The sequence below is a fragment of the Artemia sp. Qi Xiang Cuo genome, chromosome 13, assembly GCF_049724085.1.
Source record: "Artemia sp. Qi Xiang Cuo chromosome 13, ASM4972408v1, whole genome shotgun sequence".
Taxonomy (NCBI): Eukaryota; Metazoa; Arthropoda; class Branchiopoda; order Anostraca; family Artemiidae; genus Artemia; species Artemia sp. Qi Xiang Cuo.
Genome location: NC_142806.1, coordinates 5,290,737 through 5,311,192, shown reverse-complemented (window position 1 = coordinate 5,311,192; position 20,456 = coordinate 5,290,737). Strand labels below are relative to the sequence as shown.

General features: G+C 38.2%; 2 protein-coding genes across 2 annotated transcripts; both read left to right on the top strand.

Moving 5' to 3' along the window:
* Positions 1 to 10,808: 10,808 nt before the first annotated feature.
* Positions 10,809 to 11,180, top strand: LOC148944873 (protein CFDP2-like). The gene has a single exon (XM_089098876.1). The coding sequence runs from the start codon at positions 10,809 to 10,811 to the stop codon at positions 11,178 to 11,180; it is 372 nt and encodes a 123-aa protein (XP_088955002.1).
* Positions 11,181 to 17,277: 6,097 nt separating this feature from the next.
* On the top strand, positions 17,278 to 18,030 carry LOC148944872 (uncharacterized). The gene has a single exon (XM_089098875.1). The coding sequence runs from the start codon at positions 17,278 to 17,280 to the stop codon at positions 18,028 to 18,030; it is 753 nt and encodes a 250-aa protein (XP_088955001.1).
* The last annotated feature ends 2,426 nt before the right edge of the window (positions 18,031 to 20,456 follow it).

Genomic DNA, 20,456 nt, shown 5'->3' with positions numbered 1-20,456 from the left:
TCCCTTCTACCTTTCCTTTTAATAATATTATTTTTCTCCTTTTGATTTTTCTTTCTCCTCTATTTTTAATTTCTCTTTGTCTCCTTTTTAAATTTTACTCCCAACTGTCAGGAGTTAGCTTTTCCCGTATTTTTCTGTCAGGAAACCAAACAAAGGAAAAAAACTTTTTAGAAGAAATTGCAGCCAAAAGATTGTTTCCTAATAACTGCTATTATCTTCCTTATTTCTGCAACTTCTTTACTAATACTACTACTACTAAGAAGTCACTGCGGTACCTAGGTCTCTGAGGCCAACAGAGCTACACATGGTCCTCCTTCATCCCAGTCTATTCAAAGCCTTCCTCATGACACTCTTAGAAGCTACATTTTCCTTAAATCTTTCCTTTTTGCCTCCTCCTACCCCATACATGGATAACCTGTTTTTTGTTTGATCCTAGATGGTTGGCCGGCAAGAATCTTCGCCATTCTGTCATCCGTAGAACATGCCCCAGCCATTTCAACCTTTCTCTCATTATAGCCCTTGAAAGCGAGATTGAACCACATTTTCCGTGTAGCTTACTATTTGAGATACGGTCAGTCAGTCGGCTACCCAAAACAATCCACAGATCTCTAGCAACATCTTTAGCAGTTTTGAATTAGGTTATGTCACAGTCATTTTCACTTTATTCTAAAAAGTGCTTCTAACAGACATAAAGTATTTTTGTTTCTAAATAAAAGATTGTTTGACATTTTTAAATTACATTAATGAAATTTTTAATGTAATTTCCTTATATTGTTGACAGTGTTTATGAAATTTTTAAGGAAATACACATGGATAATTTAGCCAAAACATAGTCAAGGCTGTTAGTAGTTTTTTTTTTTTTTTTTTTTATCAGTTTTACTGAATTTATTCATACTTCATCTTAGATTTCAAATTCTATATTTTTTCTTATTCTTCTTTTCGATCCCATTTTACTGCGTTTTACTTTAAAGCCCCTTAAGTTGGCTTTTAAAGAAGTGGGGGGGGGGGGGTTAATCGAATAAATTCTTAGACCACACTTGCTTTTCAAATACATTTGAAACGAATGTATGTTAAAATGTTTCAATAAAACTGGGGAAAAAATTGTAATAACAAAATTATAATGAAAGTTCAAATCTTTCTGCTTCACATTTGGAAGCCATTATCAAGAGAAAGAAAAATTAGCCTAAACAAAACATCTAAAAAAACGATAAAACATAAAAGCAAAAAAAAACTTTTGTTTAAATTCGAGTTTTTCTTCTGGAGTGTCTGCCAAAAGTATAGCGGGTCTGCACACAAAATGTGTTAGCTAAAATTATTCTGCATATTATGAAGTAAGAATTGTTTCCTAACTTCACGCTGTCGTAATTCTTTATCTTTACCCCCACGCCATTAATGTGCTAATATATAGCCCAAATTATATATGTCCGATGCATTTTGTCACCTGCCGCGTGTCTTTTTAGCTATAAAAAACGTTTTTAAGAAAAAAAAATTTTTATCGTTTTATGAATAATTAAAAAGTAACGAATCTTAAAATACATGGTTGATAAAAAAGCCTTATCCCCGTTGGTGCCGCTATCAGAGCAATAGTGGTGGGGAAATGAAATAGGCGCTTCGTTTCTGTACTTGGTTTCACTTGTAGAATCAACCGGTTTGAAAAATATCCAGGATTTCTTGGTGTTTACTTATTTGTCTAGGGTGGAAAAAAAAATTAAGTATATTTTGGAACAGGGCACCTAATATTTTATAACGTTATATCCAAGTTGGCTTTGAAAGAAAGGGAAACTTGTCAAACAATTTTATACTATCTTTTGGCATAATTATCTGTTTTATCAGAGAGAGAAATTTGAGTGCTAGTCAAATACTTTGATGATAAAACCTCAAGAATTGTAAATACTGATGGACTTGATCAGATTCGATTCTGAAAAGTCCACATATTTGGCAAAAGCATGGTTTATATCTAACTGTTTGTGGGAAAAACTCCGAGGAAAAATAAGGAAAATTTTCTCTGCTATTTACTAAGCATTGAATCTGAATGACCACATCTTGTGCATATCTCCAGTAGTGCTTATGCCAATATGAGCCATATGCAGCCGAGTTAGTGATTGGCTGTATTTGCCTTTATTTGGATAAAAAAAAAAAAAATACTTCTTCACATGCTGTCCAATGGTTTGCGTAGCGCCTCGTGATTCTCTATCTTCGGCTGGGAGTGTAATGCATGATGGGGGCAAATCATCCGATAAGATGATTTGGAAGGTAAATAAATCAGCCCAAATAAAACCCTTTTTCTCGTACTTTCTTGAAAAATCAGTTTTCTTCTACTTTAATTGGTTGAGTGTTGTCCAAAAATGTAAAACCAAAAAGTTATTTTGTGAGAAAACAGTGTAAGTATCACTGGGTGCAGGGCCGTATCCGGGATTTTTTTCGGGGTCGTGGGGGGGGATTGGATTTCACACACAAAAATTAGGGGGGAGGGTGGGGGTGCAAAAGACATCAAAATTCTCTTTGTTGTCTCATTTGTTATGTTTTTTATGCGTCGGACAAAAAATCGGAGGGGGGGTAGACTACTCCCCCAGATGAGATCTTGACTGAGTGTCAATGATTAATTTGACTAGATGACTGACCAGATATTTTTTTCTATATATATATAATCAAAAAATATCTAATATGAAGAGACGATTAATTAATTATATTTCCATGTTTAGTGCACAAAATTTCAATATAGCCACGTGTTTCGCTTTATAGTAAATTAGTTGGTTCTTCAGTTTGTTTGTTTTTATTTTTCAACGGCGTTGTTCCTAGGTTAGAAATTGCAAGAGACGAAACATTAGAATTTTACCTAATCGGGCTTATTGAATGACAGAGACACAGAAGGTTTACTTGCAAAAAAATCTTGTGACTCAAAAATATTTGTTGTTTTCATTGGCTTAAAATATGATACAGAAGAACCAATCGAGTAAAAAGGGCGGCATCGGGATTATTTGGCTTTCTTTTCTAACATATTTTAGGGTTAATGTGATTGGATACAAAAATACGTTAGAGGCATAAATCGATGGAATTAAACACCATCTTTACCACGAATTGATGGAAGTTAGTGTTTTCTTTCTCTATATAAATAATGTCAAATGAAACAAAATGTATGTGTCCGAGATTAAACTTCTTAAGCTTCACATAATACAGGACTAGGTTCTAACGTAGAAATGTATCTTCGAAAGGCTGAAGTTGTGACCCCATTTTTCTTCTAGATTTTGGAGAATAGTTCTTGGGGAATCAATTTTGAAGTCTTAAATTGCTAGGTTGTAAAATTTGGATTTTTATACATTTTTTTGGAATTTCATATGAGTATGAATCCTGTGGCTAATTGTAGTTTAATATAGGTCCAGCTGTGACCTTGCTTGTAAGCGGAGTGAGAGAATATGATTTTTTTAAATATGGGGTTTCATTGTTACTCCATTGACCGTGGAAAGTTTCGTATTTATCAAGATCCTTACCTAAAGCATATATTTTACAATTTAGAAAAATGCGCTTATTACTCACTTGAAAAATAAACACCCAAGTTTTATAGACTTCTGCTCCCAGCAAAGGGTTATCACCAAAATTGGTATAGGTGCCAGAATATATTTTTCTACTGGGGATGAGGGGGGTTGGAAAGCCAGTAATACTATCTTGAATGGGTTAAAGCATTTGCAAAATATTCACAATTGTCATATTTTTTCCAGGTATTATCCCTGGTACACTGGTGCCAGTTTCATTTTTACAAATTGCCAACACTCTTCGACCCAAAACAGTTGTCAACTAAACAGAGATAAGAAAAATATTTCTGGCCCTCAAAAATACGTTAAAAAAGAAAATATTTGGATTAAAAAAGACACGGCAGTGTAGGACAATATGTGTGCTGCTAGCTTACCCCCAAGAAGGGTTGAAAAGAAATATTATCCTTTTTCGCTTAAATAATAATATTCAGATTGACTACTGCTAATGAAAAAGCAAAACTGCTGAATATAATGTGGTCAGTATCTCAGTATTGAGGATCTTGTCATACAATTTTGTAGCATTCAATACGAAGGAAGTGCCCTGATGGAACTCCATCGACTTTCAGTAGCTGCGTCTGAGTTATCGGCCACGTCTTCGAATAATATAGCGTGATGCTTGAGACTGTGGCATTGTAAATTTGGGCTTCGGTTTTGTGTCTAATTTGTAGTTTGAGGAAGATAGCTCTCTTGAGTCGTCCAAATGGAATTCACCTTGGCTGATCTGTTAGAGATTTATGCGTCAAGTGTGCTATGTGAGAATTGATTAGAGGTATGTGAGCTCCCTTACCACGTCGCCAGCTTGACCGTTGACGTTGCCAAGATATTGCCATAGGCTATATTCAAAAATTCGCTGATTTTATTTTTTGGTATTATTTTTGAACTTATTTTCTTGAATGTTGTTTATAGGACAGAAATCAGATAAGGGAAATGATATACCATTTGACCTCCTATTTAATGCTTTTTCTAGATGGAAGGGTATCCCAATTGCATTCTATGTAGTTAAACTGGATGCAACTCTTTTTAACCCAAAGGAAACGCAACTCTTTTTAACCCAAAGGTAGCGCAACACTACTTTCTACCTAAAGATGAGTTTACGTGAATGGTATCGCCTGACAATGACATGACGCAACTCTTTTTTCAACAGTATTCAACAGTAAAAACAGTTAATTTCCAAGGGCATTATAATAAGTTCGACAAGTGAAAGTTTTTTTATTGTGGTAATAATAAATAAATTATCGCTGCTGAACAGAAATCGTGCACTATCTTGCTGAAGGATTGCGTGAATTAATGCTTTTTCTTTGCGTATGAATTTTTAGTCGATCTGATCGTTGGTATTACACAACTTTCCGCGATATGAGCATCAGATCGAATATGAGTTCCCAAAAGGTTCAGATATTTCCCCTTTCTTGCTACCAAATATGACAACCCCAGCTGGCAGATGTAGGTAAGGCACTTTATTCCGTGTAGCTGCATTTTCCAGATCCTTGGCAATTTTATCCATGGTCTCCACTTTACACCTCCCTAGTTAATTTTTTAATGCTTTCTCCACTTTCTTTACATTCCTCGTAATTTTGATACTGTGTTTAAATAAACTGTATATATCACCTAGATAAACTGGAGAAACTATTTTTACCCCAATAAATCAGAATTTTATTAATGTAATAAAACTGTAAAAATTTAAAAAAAAACATCTTCACGGAACCCACCGACTTTACTCAAAATAATAATAATACCAAGATAAGTGAAGCTGTCAAACAAATAAAAATTCAAATAGGGATAAGTCCTTTCATTAGACAGTGAAACAGATGCAAAAAGTCCTGAATATTTCGATCATATGTAGACTGACCGTCATCAGCAGATAAACAAATGCGTTACAATTAAAACAATATGTATTTATAGTGAATGATTGGATATTGAAGTCATTATGAAACTAGTTATCCTGGTAAATGAATATTCTTTTAATTTTGGTTTTAGAGGGGAGTTTTACACGCAGGTTTTTGGTTTAACCATGGGGGCGTCTCTCTCTCCTTTATTGGCAAATCTTTTTATAGATTCTATTGAAATCTCCGCTATACACAGTTTTAGAATCTCCCTTGTTTCTGAGGTAGGTCCATGGATGATGTAGTCTGCGTTTGGAAACATGGTTTGGACTCCTTAGACCAGTTTTGTAAACATTTAAATAGTTTTGATAATAAAAATAAATTTACAGTTGAGTTTGAATAAAATGACAAATTGCCTTTTCTGGATATTTTATTAATTAAAAGAGATCTCCACTTACTCTTCTCGATTTTTAATTTTTACCTCAGTTGCTTTGGTGTTCTCAACGAAGTAACTCTAATAGCTTCTTTTCCCTACGTGGATCAGTTGTGACAATTGTATTTTATTGGCGGTGGTTTTATTTGTTTTTTAGTTTTAATTTGGTCTTTATCTTTGTTTCTCTTGTGCTGAAGAACCCTAGTTTTGATACTTGCGAAATATCCGAGTTGTTTTATTTTTTTATCTTTTCTATCTAACAGCCGCAGTCTAGTTTGTCGTTTTTTATATCGTTGTTTGATATTTATATCGTAAAAAAAGATAAATTACCGGTCATTGTTATTTTACGGCTTATTGACTGAGAGGGTTCATTTAAAGTCATGAGTTGTAAACTTTTCTTCTTAATTTTACCTTAATGTAAGTTGAATTTTTTGTGAAGGTGGAACAATCTTCTTCTTCTTCAAATTACAAAATAATTGTTGCTGAATCTACAGTTATCCACTTGATTGGTCTATCTCAAAAACTTGATCGGTTGCATTCGGTGAAAAGAAGGCATACAGGGGGCGGGGGGCTTGGTGCTATCTGATCACTTTTGACTTATAAAAAGGAAGCTAGAACTTTAAATTTTAATAATGTGACCCCCTTCTGAAGTTTATACGACCATCTGTTCCATAAAACCCTTGTTCCCCCACAGGGCTTAACTTACAACCCTAGCTGAACTTTTTGTTATCTGATCTTTTGACTATTTTAAACAAAAGGGCTGTCTCAAATTTTTCATAAGATGCATGTGGGCATAAGAAGGCGTGAAAGGGTGATCTAAATACCCTACGGTCCCTTTTGACTCTTAAAAAGAGAACTATAACTTTCAATTTCCAAACAAGTGAGCCTCCTCTGATGTTTATACGGTCTTCCCTTCCATAAAGATTTTATATCCTTCGGGGCATAACTTACAACACTTGACCCTGGGCTCTGAGGGGTGTTGTAGATCTCGAAGTTTTTGTTATCTGTTTTTTGGACTATTTTTAACTTAATTGCTATCTCAAAATTATGATCAGGTAATTTGAGGTAAAAGGGCGTAGGAGAGGTCTAGTTTTCCTCCGATCACTTTTGACTCTTAAAAAAGACACTAGAACTTCCAATTTCCCATCGAATGAGCTCCCTTCGAGGTTTAGACGACAACCTTTTCATATGAAGTGCCTTTGGAAAAAAAAACATTGAAACCTCATGGCCTTTACTACTGATGACGGTCACTGCATATCTGACCGAAATATCTGGTATTATTTGTGAAATCCTATCACTGTTTGTGAAACACTGTCTATTTAAAGGATTTTATCCCAATTGAAGTTTTATTTAAGGCTATAGCGTTTCCTCTGATCTTGCAGAAAATACAATAAACAACGAAGCTTAACTGAAAATGAGACTATACGAGGTCTTCTAAAGACCAGAACATAACTTAAGATATATTAAAAAAAAACAATATTGATTGACAGTTCAGGATACATATACTAATATTTAAGCCTACTCCTTAAAATCTTAATCGCTTCTGATTTGTTAAAGTTAAAAAAGTTAAAACATTTAAAATGAATTTGGTTTTATGTAAACTGCAAATTATGTTATGGTCTTGAGAAGGCTCGGAGGCTGCCAACCCTATTAATGTTAATATCTGCTCGTTTTTAGTTTGACTCGGTTATTTATTGTATTGAATTTAAAAAACTTTTTCTAAAAAAAAATTGTCTTTACACTGATTTCCCGTCGGTTCCACAAATGCTAACGGAGTTGAGAGAAGTTGGCTTGAACTTTGTTGATTCTGTTTTATACGTCAAGATCACAGTCCCCTACGAGAGTGTATTAACGAGCCAAGATAAGTGAAACCATTGAAATTTCTACGGAGATTCCATTTCGTTAAATCCGAAAATCTAACTTTACATTTAGATCCATGACTTTAGTTTTGACCGCGTTGATCTTCATACTCAGTAGCTGAAAAAGCTATGCTATTTCATTTAGCATTGCTTGGGTAGTTGTTGGATCAAGAGCAAGAACACCGATGTCATCAGCGTAATTCAGGTGACACACGTTAATACCCAATCCCATAATGATACCATTGAAACTCGAGAGTTATCTTTCTAGAAACCAATCTATAAAGTAGTTAAACAAAACAGGGGACAATATGCACTATGTTTTACATCGCCATCATAACCAGCGCAGTAGCGCTGCTTAAGTAAAGAGCGATATGGGCAAGATGTATTTTTTTTAGTGTTTGACCAGGGCACTTCGTATCGAAGGAGTTATCGTAGAAACTTCAAAAAGGGCGCATTCGATTGGAAAATGAAAGGGCTAGTGCCCATTTTAATAGTTGAAAGTGATTGGAGGGCAATTAATCATCCTCCCACGCCCACCATTTCCTAAAACACATCCAATCAAAATTTTGCGATAGCCATTTTGTTCACCGTTGTTGAAAGGTCCGGAAATTTCCGGAAATTCGAAATTCGGTCCGGAAATTCGAGGATGACAACCCCCCATAGCCTTCAGGGCAAGGGTTACAAGTTATGGCCTGGGGGCTATAACGTTCTTATAGAAAGGGTGGTCGTATAAACTTCAGAAGCGGTTCATTGGATTGATAGTCAGAAGCTCTAGTACTCTTGTTAAGATTCAAAGTAATCAGAGGGCGGATATTCCCCCCACATCTTGTATTTCCCTGAAATGCATCTGATAGAAATGTTAAGATGGCCATTTGTTGTCGTAGAACTTTCTAAACAGGCTCATTCGATTGAAAATTGAAGGGTTTAGTGCCTCTTTTGATAGTTGAAAATAATTGAAGGGCAGCTAACCCCCTTCCCATGCCCACCAATTCACCAAACACATCCAATCAATATTTTGAGATAGCTATTTTGTTCAGCGTAGTTAAAAGGTCCGGAAATAATGTCTTTGAGGATGATCACGCCCCCCTCCCCACAGCCCTCAGGGCAAGGGTTGGTAAGTTAGGCCCTGGGGACGTACAAAGCTTTTATAGAAAGAATAATCGAATAAACATCGGAAGGGGCTCATTGGATTAGTAATCAGAAGTTCTGGTATTCTTTTTAAGATTCAAAGTGATTGGAGGGTAGATACCCCCTCCCACCACACCTCGTATTTTCCTGAAACCCATCTGGTAGAAATTTTGAGATGGACATTTGTTGTCGTAGAAACTTCAGAAAAGGCTCATTCGATTGAAAATTGAAAGGGCTTGTTTTAATAGTTAAAAGTGATTGGAGTGCAACAAGCCCCATCCCCCCACACCCATCAATTCCCGAAACACATCTAATCAAAATTTTGATGCAGCCATTTCGTTCGGCGTAGTTAAAACGTCCGGAAATTGTCTTTGACGATGACAACCCCACCCCCACAGCCCTCAGTGCAAGAGTTGTAAGCTATGCCCCGAGGGTACATAAGTTTTCATGGAAAGGGTGGTCATATAAACTCCAGAGGGGGCTCTTTGCATTGGAAATTAAATGTTCTAGTTCCTTTTTAAGAGTCAAACTGATTGGGGGGAACCCGCACCAAACGCCTCCCTTACGTTGTATTTTCCACAAATGCATCCGATAAAAAATTTGAGATAACCATCTGTTCAAAAATAGTCCAAAGATCATATAATAAGGCCTTTGAGGGGGATAGAATCCCCCAGAGTCTGGGGGTAAGGGTTGTAAGTTTTGCTTAGGGGCATATAAGGTTTTTATGGAAAGGGTGGTCGTGCAAACTTTAGAAGAGGCTCATTTGATTGGAAATGTATAATTATAGTTCCCATTTAAGAGTCAAATAAGACGCATCTTGCCCCCCTCCCTGACATCCTCTTTTCCAAAACGCATTCAATTGAAATTATGAGACAGTCATTTTGTTACCAATATTCCAAAAATCATATAAAAATGTCCTAAGAGTGAACACCATCCCCAAGAGCCCATTGGCAAGGATTGTAAGTTATCCCCGGGGCATATAAGGTTTTTATGGAACGGGTAGTCATATAAATTTTGAGTTGCATGGAACTCATTTGATTGGAAGTTGAAAGTTTTCTGAAAGGTCCAGTAATTACGTCTTTGGAGGTGTCAACCTCCTTACAGTCCTCAGGCTAAGAGTTATTAGTTACGCAATTGATTCATTATTTACGTATAATATATGTTATTGAGAAGAAAATTATGTTTGATTGAATTTCAATTTCCAAGAAGAAAAAGAGTACTTAAGCGATACTTTCAAAGAATGTTGAGGGGGTTGCTGAACTACAGAGAAACAGTGTATGTGTATACTGACCATGCAAAGGGTACAACACAGAAATAACTCAGTATATTAATTTGGAAAATTCAGGAAATAATAATGGCGATAATCAAAAATACAATACCTGCATGCTACCAATACTACTACAACTACCACCACTACTACTACCATACTACTTCATTTACAGTTTTAAGGGGAAATTTAAACTAAATCAAAAGACGCTATGTGCATGCACATTGTCAAAATAGCGTATCTCAAGAATTTATTCGGGTATTAAGTTGGATCTTTCAGAGAAAACTTAAAAGGGAAGATCATCTTACCAAAAGGCAATATGTGCACAGTACTGCTAATACTACTGCTACTGCTACATTTACTATTACTACCAATACTACTTCTATTGTTAACTTCGTCATAACTCCGCCATAGCCGGTTCCAAGCCCGTGTCAAGAAAGGAGGAGGGACCGACGGGGGAGGGCACCCGTTGGTTAATTAAATTCCCATGAAACATCCATGAAGATATGAATACTCCCAGAAATATTGTGCCTACTATGGCGTCCCCGGTAAGCGGCGCGATCCCGCTCCCTGACGTGGCGGCGAGATCGACAAGTTTACGAGCTATGCCTACTACGGCGTCCCCGGTAAGCGACGCGATCCTTCTCCCCAACATCGGCGAGATCGACAAGTTTACGAGCTATTCCCTGTGAAATAAATTTACAGAAGGATGAATACCGAGTTTATAGCTGGAATGTGAGATCGGCGAAACAAGAATCAACAAGGCTAGTGATGGCTATGGAAATGAACCGCTACCAAGCAGTCGTTGTTTGTCTATCAGATGCAAGATTGAACGGAGTGTCTGAAACAAACAAACCAGTTCGTGACTCCGACAACTCGTACTTATTCCTCAACTCTGATGCATATGATGGATCCGGTGACCATGGAGTCGGCTTTATGATAGGCCGCCGTGCGCAAAAAAATCTTCTTGCATGGGATCCAGTGAACCCGAGAATAGCCAGACTACGACTTAAGGGAAGATTATCCAATATTTCTATAATTGCTGTCTATGCACCAACAAGAGTGGCAACGGATGCTGATAAGGACTCCTTGTACACTGATCTGGAGATTACAATGCAGAAATGCCCAAACGAGACTTCCTAATTTTAGCGGGTGATTTGAACTCCCGTGTTGGTCCGACAGACCCCAATGTTCACGATATTGTTGGTCCATTCACTTATATCCAGCGGTGCTGCAATGGGGATAGACTACTCCAGTTCGCGATATCTCAAAACCTTACCATCACCAACGCTATGTTCCAACACAAACCCTATCAAAGAATAACTTGGCGCTCAAACGATGGTTCCACAACTGCCCAAATTGATCATATATTGATCCGTCAGTGTTGGCGCTCCTCAGTCATCGATTCTCAAGCTTACAGAGGGGCATGCACAGGGTCAAAATCTGGAAGTGATAATATGCTTGTAGGTACAAAAATACTCCCGAAGTTGAGCGCAAGCAAGAGACAACGCCCGAAATGAAAGTTCCACGTGGAGAAACTGAAAATCAAAACAATGAAAGAAGGCTTTTGCCTGAAGTTACAGAACCAGTTCAGAAGCCTGACCAACTGTGATGAAGACCCTACCACCCGATGAAAACAAATCCGGAACACCACTGAAAAGGTGACCGCTGCAGTTATCGGCTATGCCCCTGCAAAGACGAGGAAGAATTACGTCTCAAAGAAAACTGCTAAGTTAATCGAGGCTAGGCAACAGGCATCAAACGCATCAATCGCAGTAAAAAATTTGCTACGTAAACACGTTAAAACAAGCTTAATTCAAGACCGCCAAAAATTTTGGGATGAGGTTGCTTTAGAGATGGAAAAAGCAGCCAGAAATAATGACACGAGAAGGCTGTATAGAACCCTCAGAGAAATAACTGGAATAAAGTCACCTATCGCTGGCTCCTTAAAAGACACTACAAGAAGTGTGATCCCTGACGTACAAGGTAAACAGGATCAATGAAAGAATCACTTTAAAGACCTTCTTAATCCAAATACAGATGGGCAAGATGCATCGCCGATGCTGCCACCAACAGCTGAAAGACCACCATTTGAAATCGACATGGCACCACCTTCACCTTCAGAGATAGTAAACGCGATCAAACGGCTAAAAAACAATAAGTCTCCTGGAGAATATGGTCTCCCTTTCGAGGTCTACAAGGCGTCACCACACGTTGTAATTGAGCAACTAGATACCTTCTTCAGTCTGATATGGGAGAAGAAGACCTTCCTGTCTGATTGGAAGGTGTCAGCAATAATCCCAGTATTTAAAAAGGGGGACAAATGTGACAGCCGGAACTACCGAGGGATATCACTTATGGATATGGCTACCAAAGTATTTTCAATGATTTTACTTAAAAGGTTCGAGGAAGCAAGGGATGAGTGGACACGTGAAAATCAATGCGGATATAGGAAAGGGAGAGGGTGCACTGACCAGGTCTTCACTCTTCACCTTATTCTCCAACAGTGCCAACGCTACAAACTCCCTATAATTAACATGTTCCTTGATTTTGTGGCTGCTTTCGACTCTGTAACCCACGAAAACCTTTGGTAAATCATGCTGGAAGATGGTATGCCGGTTGAATTCATAGAGTTTTTGAAGGCCTACTACGAAGATTGCAAATCGACAGTAAGAGTGTTGGACAGTAAGAGAAACTGAGCCCTTCAATGTTGAAAGTGGTGTAAAACAGGGGTGCATATTGTCCCATGTTTTGTTTAACTACTGTATAGACTGGATTCTAGAGAGTGCACTCTCAAGTTTTGATGGTGTTGTTATGGGATTGGGCATGTCTGACCTGGACTACGCGGATGACATCGACGCTCTTGCTGCTGATCCAGAAACTGCCCAAGCAATGTTAAATGAAATAACATATTTCTCTCATCTACTAGGTACGAAAATCAACACGACCGAAACTAAAGTCATGGACCTAAACATACAGTCGGATTATCAGCTTGTGCTTTACGGACAAGAATTGGAAAAAGTCGAAAGCCTCACTTATCTTGGCTCAATAATACACCCTCGTGGAGACTGTAACCTTGACGTGCAGAACAGATTAAACAAAGCACAAGCTATCTTCTCACAACTCCACCGCCATTTGTGGATCCGGCGGGAGATCAGCATGAAAACAAAATTTCTGTCTATAAAGCAGCTGTTAGATCTATTCTCTTCTATGCAGTCATCATGCTTCATCAGATGCTTCATCTCCATGATTTGAAAGTCTTTGAACACCGCTGTCTACGAAAAATCCTGAGGATTCGATACTCCGACAGTATCTCAAATGTTGATGTGCGCCACCGCTGCTGTAACATCGAACCCGCCGCCATGTTTGTCAAACAGAAAAGACTGCGTTGGCTTGGTTATGTCCCTAGAAGACCCAATGACCACAACATAAAGCAAGTGCTTCTAGCTGCCCCATTGCCAGATTGGCGCAGGCAACCTGGCGGTCACTTTAAGAATTGGTGGACAACTGCCAAAAACGACCATTGGCGGATTTCGAAAGTTTAGCAGAAATTGAGAGAGCTGCTGGCTCCGGTTTGCTGAAGAGCTGGCACAAGATCGCGACAAATGGAAGTCAATCATACATAGTCTTCTAGATGCCGGGTGAGGGGTCCGCGTCTGGTCCTGCAACAAGCACAAGTACAAGCAAGTACTTCTATTGTATCCGCTTGTAGGGCTAAGAGCATTGAGATGGAAATTTCAAGAAGTATATGAAGATATAGGTTATCAAAAGGACATATCAGCAATGTCATAGCAATGGCTAAATATACTAAGTTGAAACTTCCAGCGCTTGATGAAGGGGATGTTTTCCTGACCAAAAGGCAATTGGTTAATACTACTGCTGCTAGCAGTACTACCGCTATTCAACAGTATTACTGGTAATATCATTAGTACTACTGTGACCAGTGTCGTTACTAGCCAAAATTTGGGGGGGGGAGTAAGAGATTTTACTACTAATATGAGGTCCACGACTTTTGGCCATTTTTACCGACTATTTTTTGTCAATATAATTAGCATAATGTCCGTTTCGAATACAATACGTAAAATCACTGGACGAGTCGGTAAAACTGTTGCATTTACGAACCGAGATTTAGATCTCGATACATTTTATGTCACTATTTTTAATGCTGATTATTTAACCAAATAGAAAAATGTGGCGCCATCTGTAAAATCACGGCAGGAGTCGGTAAAACAATTGTGTTTACCGATCAAGTTCAAAACCTCTGTAGATGACATGTCAGTATTGTCCTGGTCTTTATTCAACCGAAAAAATAAATTTAGTTTCGTCATTGGGGGGGGCGTCCCCCCTCCCCCTTCCCATACGTGACGGCCCGGGCTGTGACTACTATTACAACAATACCTAAGGGTATCAAGATAAAATTTTCAAGAAATTTTTAAGGGGGAAGATGAACTGAATCAGAACACGCCCTCTGTATGCAGGTTGTCAAAAGGGTGTAACAGAAATATCTTAGGAACAGTTTGGGGTGTGAAGTAGAAACTAACAGCGCTTGTTATGTGGGATGTTGAACTAACCAAAAGAAAATATTTGCATTCTAATGCTACTGCTTCTACCCATACTACTGCTACTGTTACTATTATTACTGCTTCTATTGCTATTAATGCCACTAAAGCTTAGGTTGCTGCAATGAATTTTATTGCTACTACTACCGCTATTTAAAATAAGGATATTAAGGTTAAAAATTTGGGATGCATAGTGAGTCTGGGGAACTAAATTGAAACTCACTATGCCCACACATGTTGTTATGCAAACGCATTAAAAAAGATTTCGTAATGGTTGATGGTATTAAGATGAGAATTTCCGCGTGCGTTGAAGGGGATGTTGAAGAAACCCGAGGTGCTATGCAGATACTGCTACTAATGCTGCTACAACTATTACTACTGCGCAAGCTAAGGGAATTAAGATCAGGGGCCTCCCGAAGGGGGGCAGGGAGAGTTGCCCCCCCCCCAACTTTTTTGGCATGGGGTAAAATTTTCACTGAAGGCAAAAATTTCGGCGTAAATTTTGCAAAGTTCTTTTTTTCTGCAGAAAATTCGGTATAAATCAGGTAGCGATTCGGTAAATTTATGAAGATCCCCCCCGCAATAAAATGAGCCTCAGGACGCCCCTGATTAAGATCGTTGCAACAATTCAAAAACCTTGAAAAATAAAACCAAAAGTTTGAAACTTAGTAGAAATCGTTATTAGAAATCTGACATACTGTAATAATAAAATATCTTTGAATAGATTGCAGTATAAAAAGACATTTAATTGAGTAAAGAGCAAAAAACTGGTAATTGCAAAAATATTTGTTTATATTTTAACAAGGGATTAAAATAATTCAAAAACCTTTAAAAATAAAACCAAAAGTTTGAAGCTTAGTAAAAATCGTTGTTAGAAATTGGATTTGCTTTAATAATCAAATATCTTTGAAAAGACAAAGTATTGAAAGACATTAAATTGCGTAAAGAGCAAAAAACTGGTAACTCCATATTATGTTTAAGAGGTAATTACTTGGCAAAATATATATATATATATATATATATATATATATATATATATATATATATATATATATATATATATATATATATATATATATATATATATATATATATATATATATATATATTCACTGTAATTGTATTTTTATTTTCAATACTGTAAGAAGTGGAAAAGAAAATATTTGTAATATAATTCGTTTTCAATTAAGTGCCAGTGACGCAGTAGGCTTTTGGTTTTTATTTACAGTTAAGGAGGGGGGCAGTATCGAAACTCTTGTTTGTAATGAAATTTCATTCGTCTTGTACAACTTTAGAAAGAACTAATAAATTAAACTGAATATTTGATTTATAATTATATCAATTGATGAAAGCTCATCAGTTCAAAATCTACTATAATTTTAATGTTTATTTTCAATAGTAAGTACAAAAGAAAATATTTTTAATAAAATTGGTGATTTTCTTCTAAAACCATTATTTTTGTGTGCCTATTTATCACCAAAAGTTGGCTCATAATATCCAGTAAAGCCAAAAAAAAATTGCATAGACATATTGTTATATAGCCTATACGGCCTCATTAGTCCTAAACCTAGCCTATTCTCCTAAATCAGACAGAAAATTATTAAAGGTATTAGCTTATGCTGTGGTTTTTAGACACTTTTTCTTTAGTTAGCTAAATGTTTTGATACAATAATTCCTATGATTTCAGAAAAATTTTAAGCCACAGCCACACCAGAATTTTTTTTCTCATTTAAAAAATTAAAAGGCTTTAAAACTATAAAAATCAGGATTTAGAAAAGGTATGAGGCTCAAAAAACTTTCTTCAATCCAATATGAACTTTAAATCAATTTTGAAAGTTTCACTTTAATACCATGAAGAATTTCTAAAATCATTAAGTGTCATTTGGAGAGAAAAAGGGTGTGTAATATTCTTACCTTTCTGTTCTAGGTGACCTGGGTTTCTATTTCAAATAAATAAACATCGAGACTTTCTACATGGTGTCAGATCCTCTAAAAACAACATGGAAACCAACGTCCCCTACCCTGCAATGGATTGGACAAGTGATAACCTTAAAGAGGCGTGGACAAGATTTAACAACCATGCAAAACTGATGTTCAAAGGACCCCTTAGCGGAAAGACAGAAAAAGTGCAATGTGCCTTCCTGCTGATCTGGCTTGGAGATAAAGGGTGAGACATTTTTAGTACCTTTACATTTACAGCTGATGAACAGGACAAAATTCTACCGTACATGGACAAGTTCAGTGAATATTTCCTCCCTCAGTGCAATACAGTGTTTCAAAGATATCTCTTTCATAAACGTGATCAACGAGATGGTGAACCAGTGGATCAATACATAACTGATCTGAATATTTTGGCTCGTGAATGTGCATATTCCACAACAGCCATGAGAGATGAAATGGTAAGAGACCGACTTGTATGTGGCATCTCTTCAGCAAAAGTCAGAGAGAAACTCCTCCAAGCAGGTTCCAATCTAACTCAGTCACAAGCAATTACTATAGTGCGAACACATATAGAAACCCAGGTGCAGTTCAGGACAATGTCACAGCCTGATATTTGTGGCTTATCAAGAAACATGCATAAAGCATGAAGTGGATTTTGTCAGGAGGGCAAAGAAATCAAACCATGCCCCATCTGTAAGACAATGCTATTTCTGTGGAGGGGATTATTCACCTTCCCACAAATGCCCCGCAAAGGAAAAATATGCAGTAACTGTGAAAAACCAAACCATTTTGCAAAGGTTTGCAAAAGCAGCAAAAAGGTGGTGAACGTAATAAATCAACGACATCAAACAAACGAGCATCAGCCAGACAGCAATGATGAGCTCTTCATTGACACCATAAACATGAACAAAGGGGATGATCAACCATATGTGAAGCTCATAATCAACGAACACATCAATATCACTTTCAAAATTGACACGGGTGCACAGGCCAACATCATACCTGAAACATTTTTTAATACCCTTAAACCAAGGCCCAAAGTCAATAAGACACTACAAATTCTTACTAATTTCGGAGGACAGAAGATCCCAACGCTTGGCGTTTGCAGCCTTAACTGCGCATATACCAACGGATGCACTGAGACACAGCCCTTCTTCATAGTGAAAGACGCTCCCGTCCCAATCCTAGGCTTCGAAACCAGCAAGAAACTAAAATTAATTAAGCTGATACTTACTGTGACAAAACCAAACCCATTCATCGAGGAATTCAAAGACGTATTTCAAGGTATAGGACAGCTCGAAAGTGAGCGTCACATAACACTCAAAGAAGGAACCGAACCTAAGGCTGTACCAGCCAGACCAATATCTCTCCAAAAAAGGTTCAAGAAGGAACTAGACAGGATGGAAGCACTTGGGGTCATCAACAAGGTTACTTACCCCACAGATTGGGTAAATGCTGCAGTTGTGGTTGAAAAGCCTGACAAAAGCCTCTAGGTCTACATTGACCCACAGGACCTGAACAAGGCCATCAAAAGAACCCACCACCCAATACCCACATTTGACAACGTAATACTACAACACTCTGGTGCTAAATTTTTCACCAAGCTGGACGCCCGTCACGGATATTGGTATCTCGTCCTTGACAACGAATCATCTCAACTAACAACAGTTAACACTCCATACGGCCGATACATGTTCAAACGCATGCCGTTTGGGTTGATTTCAGCGCAGGATGAATTTCAACGCCGTATGGAAGAGGCATTTGAAGGCATTAAAGGTTTTTCCGTCATAGTCGATGAAATCATTATATCTGGGGAAACCATAGAGGAGCACGACGCAAATGTTCACAGTGCACTCATCAGAGCACGCGAAAGGACTGTGAAATTCAACCTAAAAAAATGTGTGTTCGGGAACGACAGCATACCATAATTTGGACACAAAATATCAAAAGGTGGTATCAACCCAGACCCACAGAAGGTCCGTGCACTGAAAGAAATGAGACCCCCATCTACCATGGATGAACTACAGACCATACTGGGAATGATGAACTACCTAGCAAGGTACATTCCCAATCTAGCATCACTAAATCAGCCCCTACGTAACCTGGCAAAACAGCGAAACCTCAAGTCGGAGCCACAACACGATATAGCATTGAAAACCATCAAAGAATCCATTTGCAGCTCATTGACATTTTTCGATCCAAAAGCAGGGAACATCGAACTACAAGTTGACGCTTCGAAGTTTGGCCTAGGAGCCACCCTTATTCAAAATGGGAAGTCAATCTCCTTTGCATCACACTCTTTGAACACCACCAAACAGAATTACTCGCAGATAGAAAAGGAACTATACGCTATTATCTTCGGCTGCATTCACTACCACCAATGCCTCTATGGCCAGAAGTTCATAATCATATTGGATCACAAGCCTCTCCAAGTGATCCTGAATCACCCAATATCAAAGTCGTCACCGAGACTCCAGCGGATGCTTCTGAGAATCCAACCATACGACTTCACTATAACATTCTACGCAGTCAAAGAGATTCCAGTTGCCGATGCCCTTTCACGCATGCATCTCCCTGAAGAGGATGGAGAGATGCGAAAAGAGATCGAATCATATGCGCATTCTATTACGTCAATCCAACCAATCAGCAATGACAGACTTAAAAATCTCAAACAAGAGACAACAGCTGACACTCAATTGGCTGAGCTGGCTAAGACAATCAAAAGTGGTTGGCCAGCATCCAGAAGAAACCTCCCAGCAATTCTCATTCCATTCTGGAATATCCGGCATGACCTAACGGTCATAGACCAAATTATACTAAAAGGAGATCGCCTGGTCATACCCAAAAACTCTTGCAAAGATATCCTCAACTGCATGCACGCATAACATCTGGGTATTAAAAAAAGCAAACAGCACGCTCGCTAAGTCATTTTTTGGCCAAGGATGACAAAAGATATTGAGGAACATATCAAACACTGCTATGCATGCACCAGACTCCAGAACTCTAACCAGAAAGAGCCCTTGAGGCCACATGACATCCCTGACTTACCGTGGGAAAAAATCGGTTGCGACCTCTTTTACAAAAACGGAGAATACTTCCTCATTACAGTCGACTATTACAGTCAAATTTTAGAGGTAGATAGATTTGGAAGCAGTACAAATGCTCACCAAAAAATAACGGACCAGAAAAATCACGTTGCTCATTATTGAAATACTTGTATGCTCATTACCGACAACGGCCCACAATTTACATCATCCGTCTTCCAAAAATTCATATCGGATTGGGAAATATCCAACACCACATCCTCAACACATTTCCCCCAATCAAACGGATTGGCAGAAAGGTCCGTACAGACGGCCAAAGATATCCTGAGTAAAACCGATATTGCTGGAAATGATTTTGAGCTGGCGTTGCTAGAGTACAGGAACACCCCAGTTGATGGTCTGGCCTCCCCATCACAATTGCCAATGAGCAGAAATCTCAGATCAATAGTCCCATGCACCAAAGAATTGCTTGCACCAAAGACCATTCACCACAAGCAATTTCGACAGAATCGAATGAAGCAACAGTCACGCCAGAGCAAGTACTATGATCGACAGTCAAAGCAACTGAAACCCCTACAAATTGGACAACCTGTACAGGCCCAAATCCACGGCAAACTCTGGCAGGCGGGCATTGTCAAAAGAGCAGATGTGAATCCCAGATCCTACATAGTCGAGAAAAACGACGGAGCAACCTACAGAAGGAACAGGCGCCACATAAAGACAGTCTGTCAGCAACCTCAGTCACCAGACGCCACCACAACTGAAGAGATTCCCCATACAGATACTCCAACCACACCACTGAGTCTATCAGAAACAATGCCTACCCCCGTCCCTAGAACACCAGATGAAAACCGTCTGAAACCCTTCACTCACGT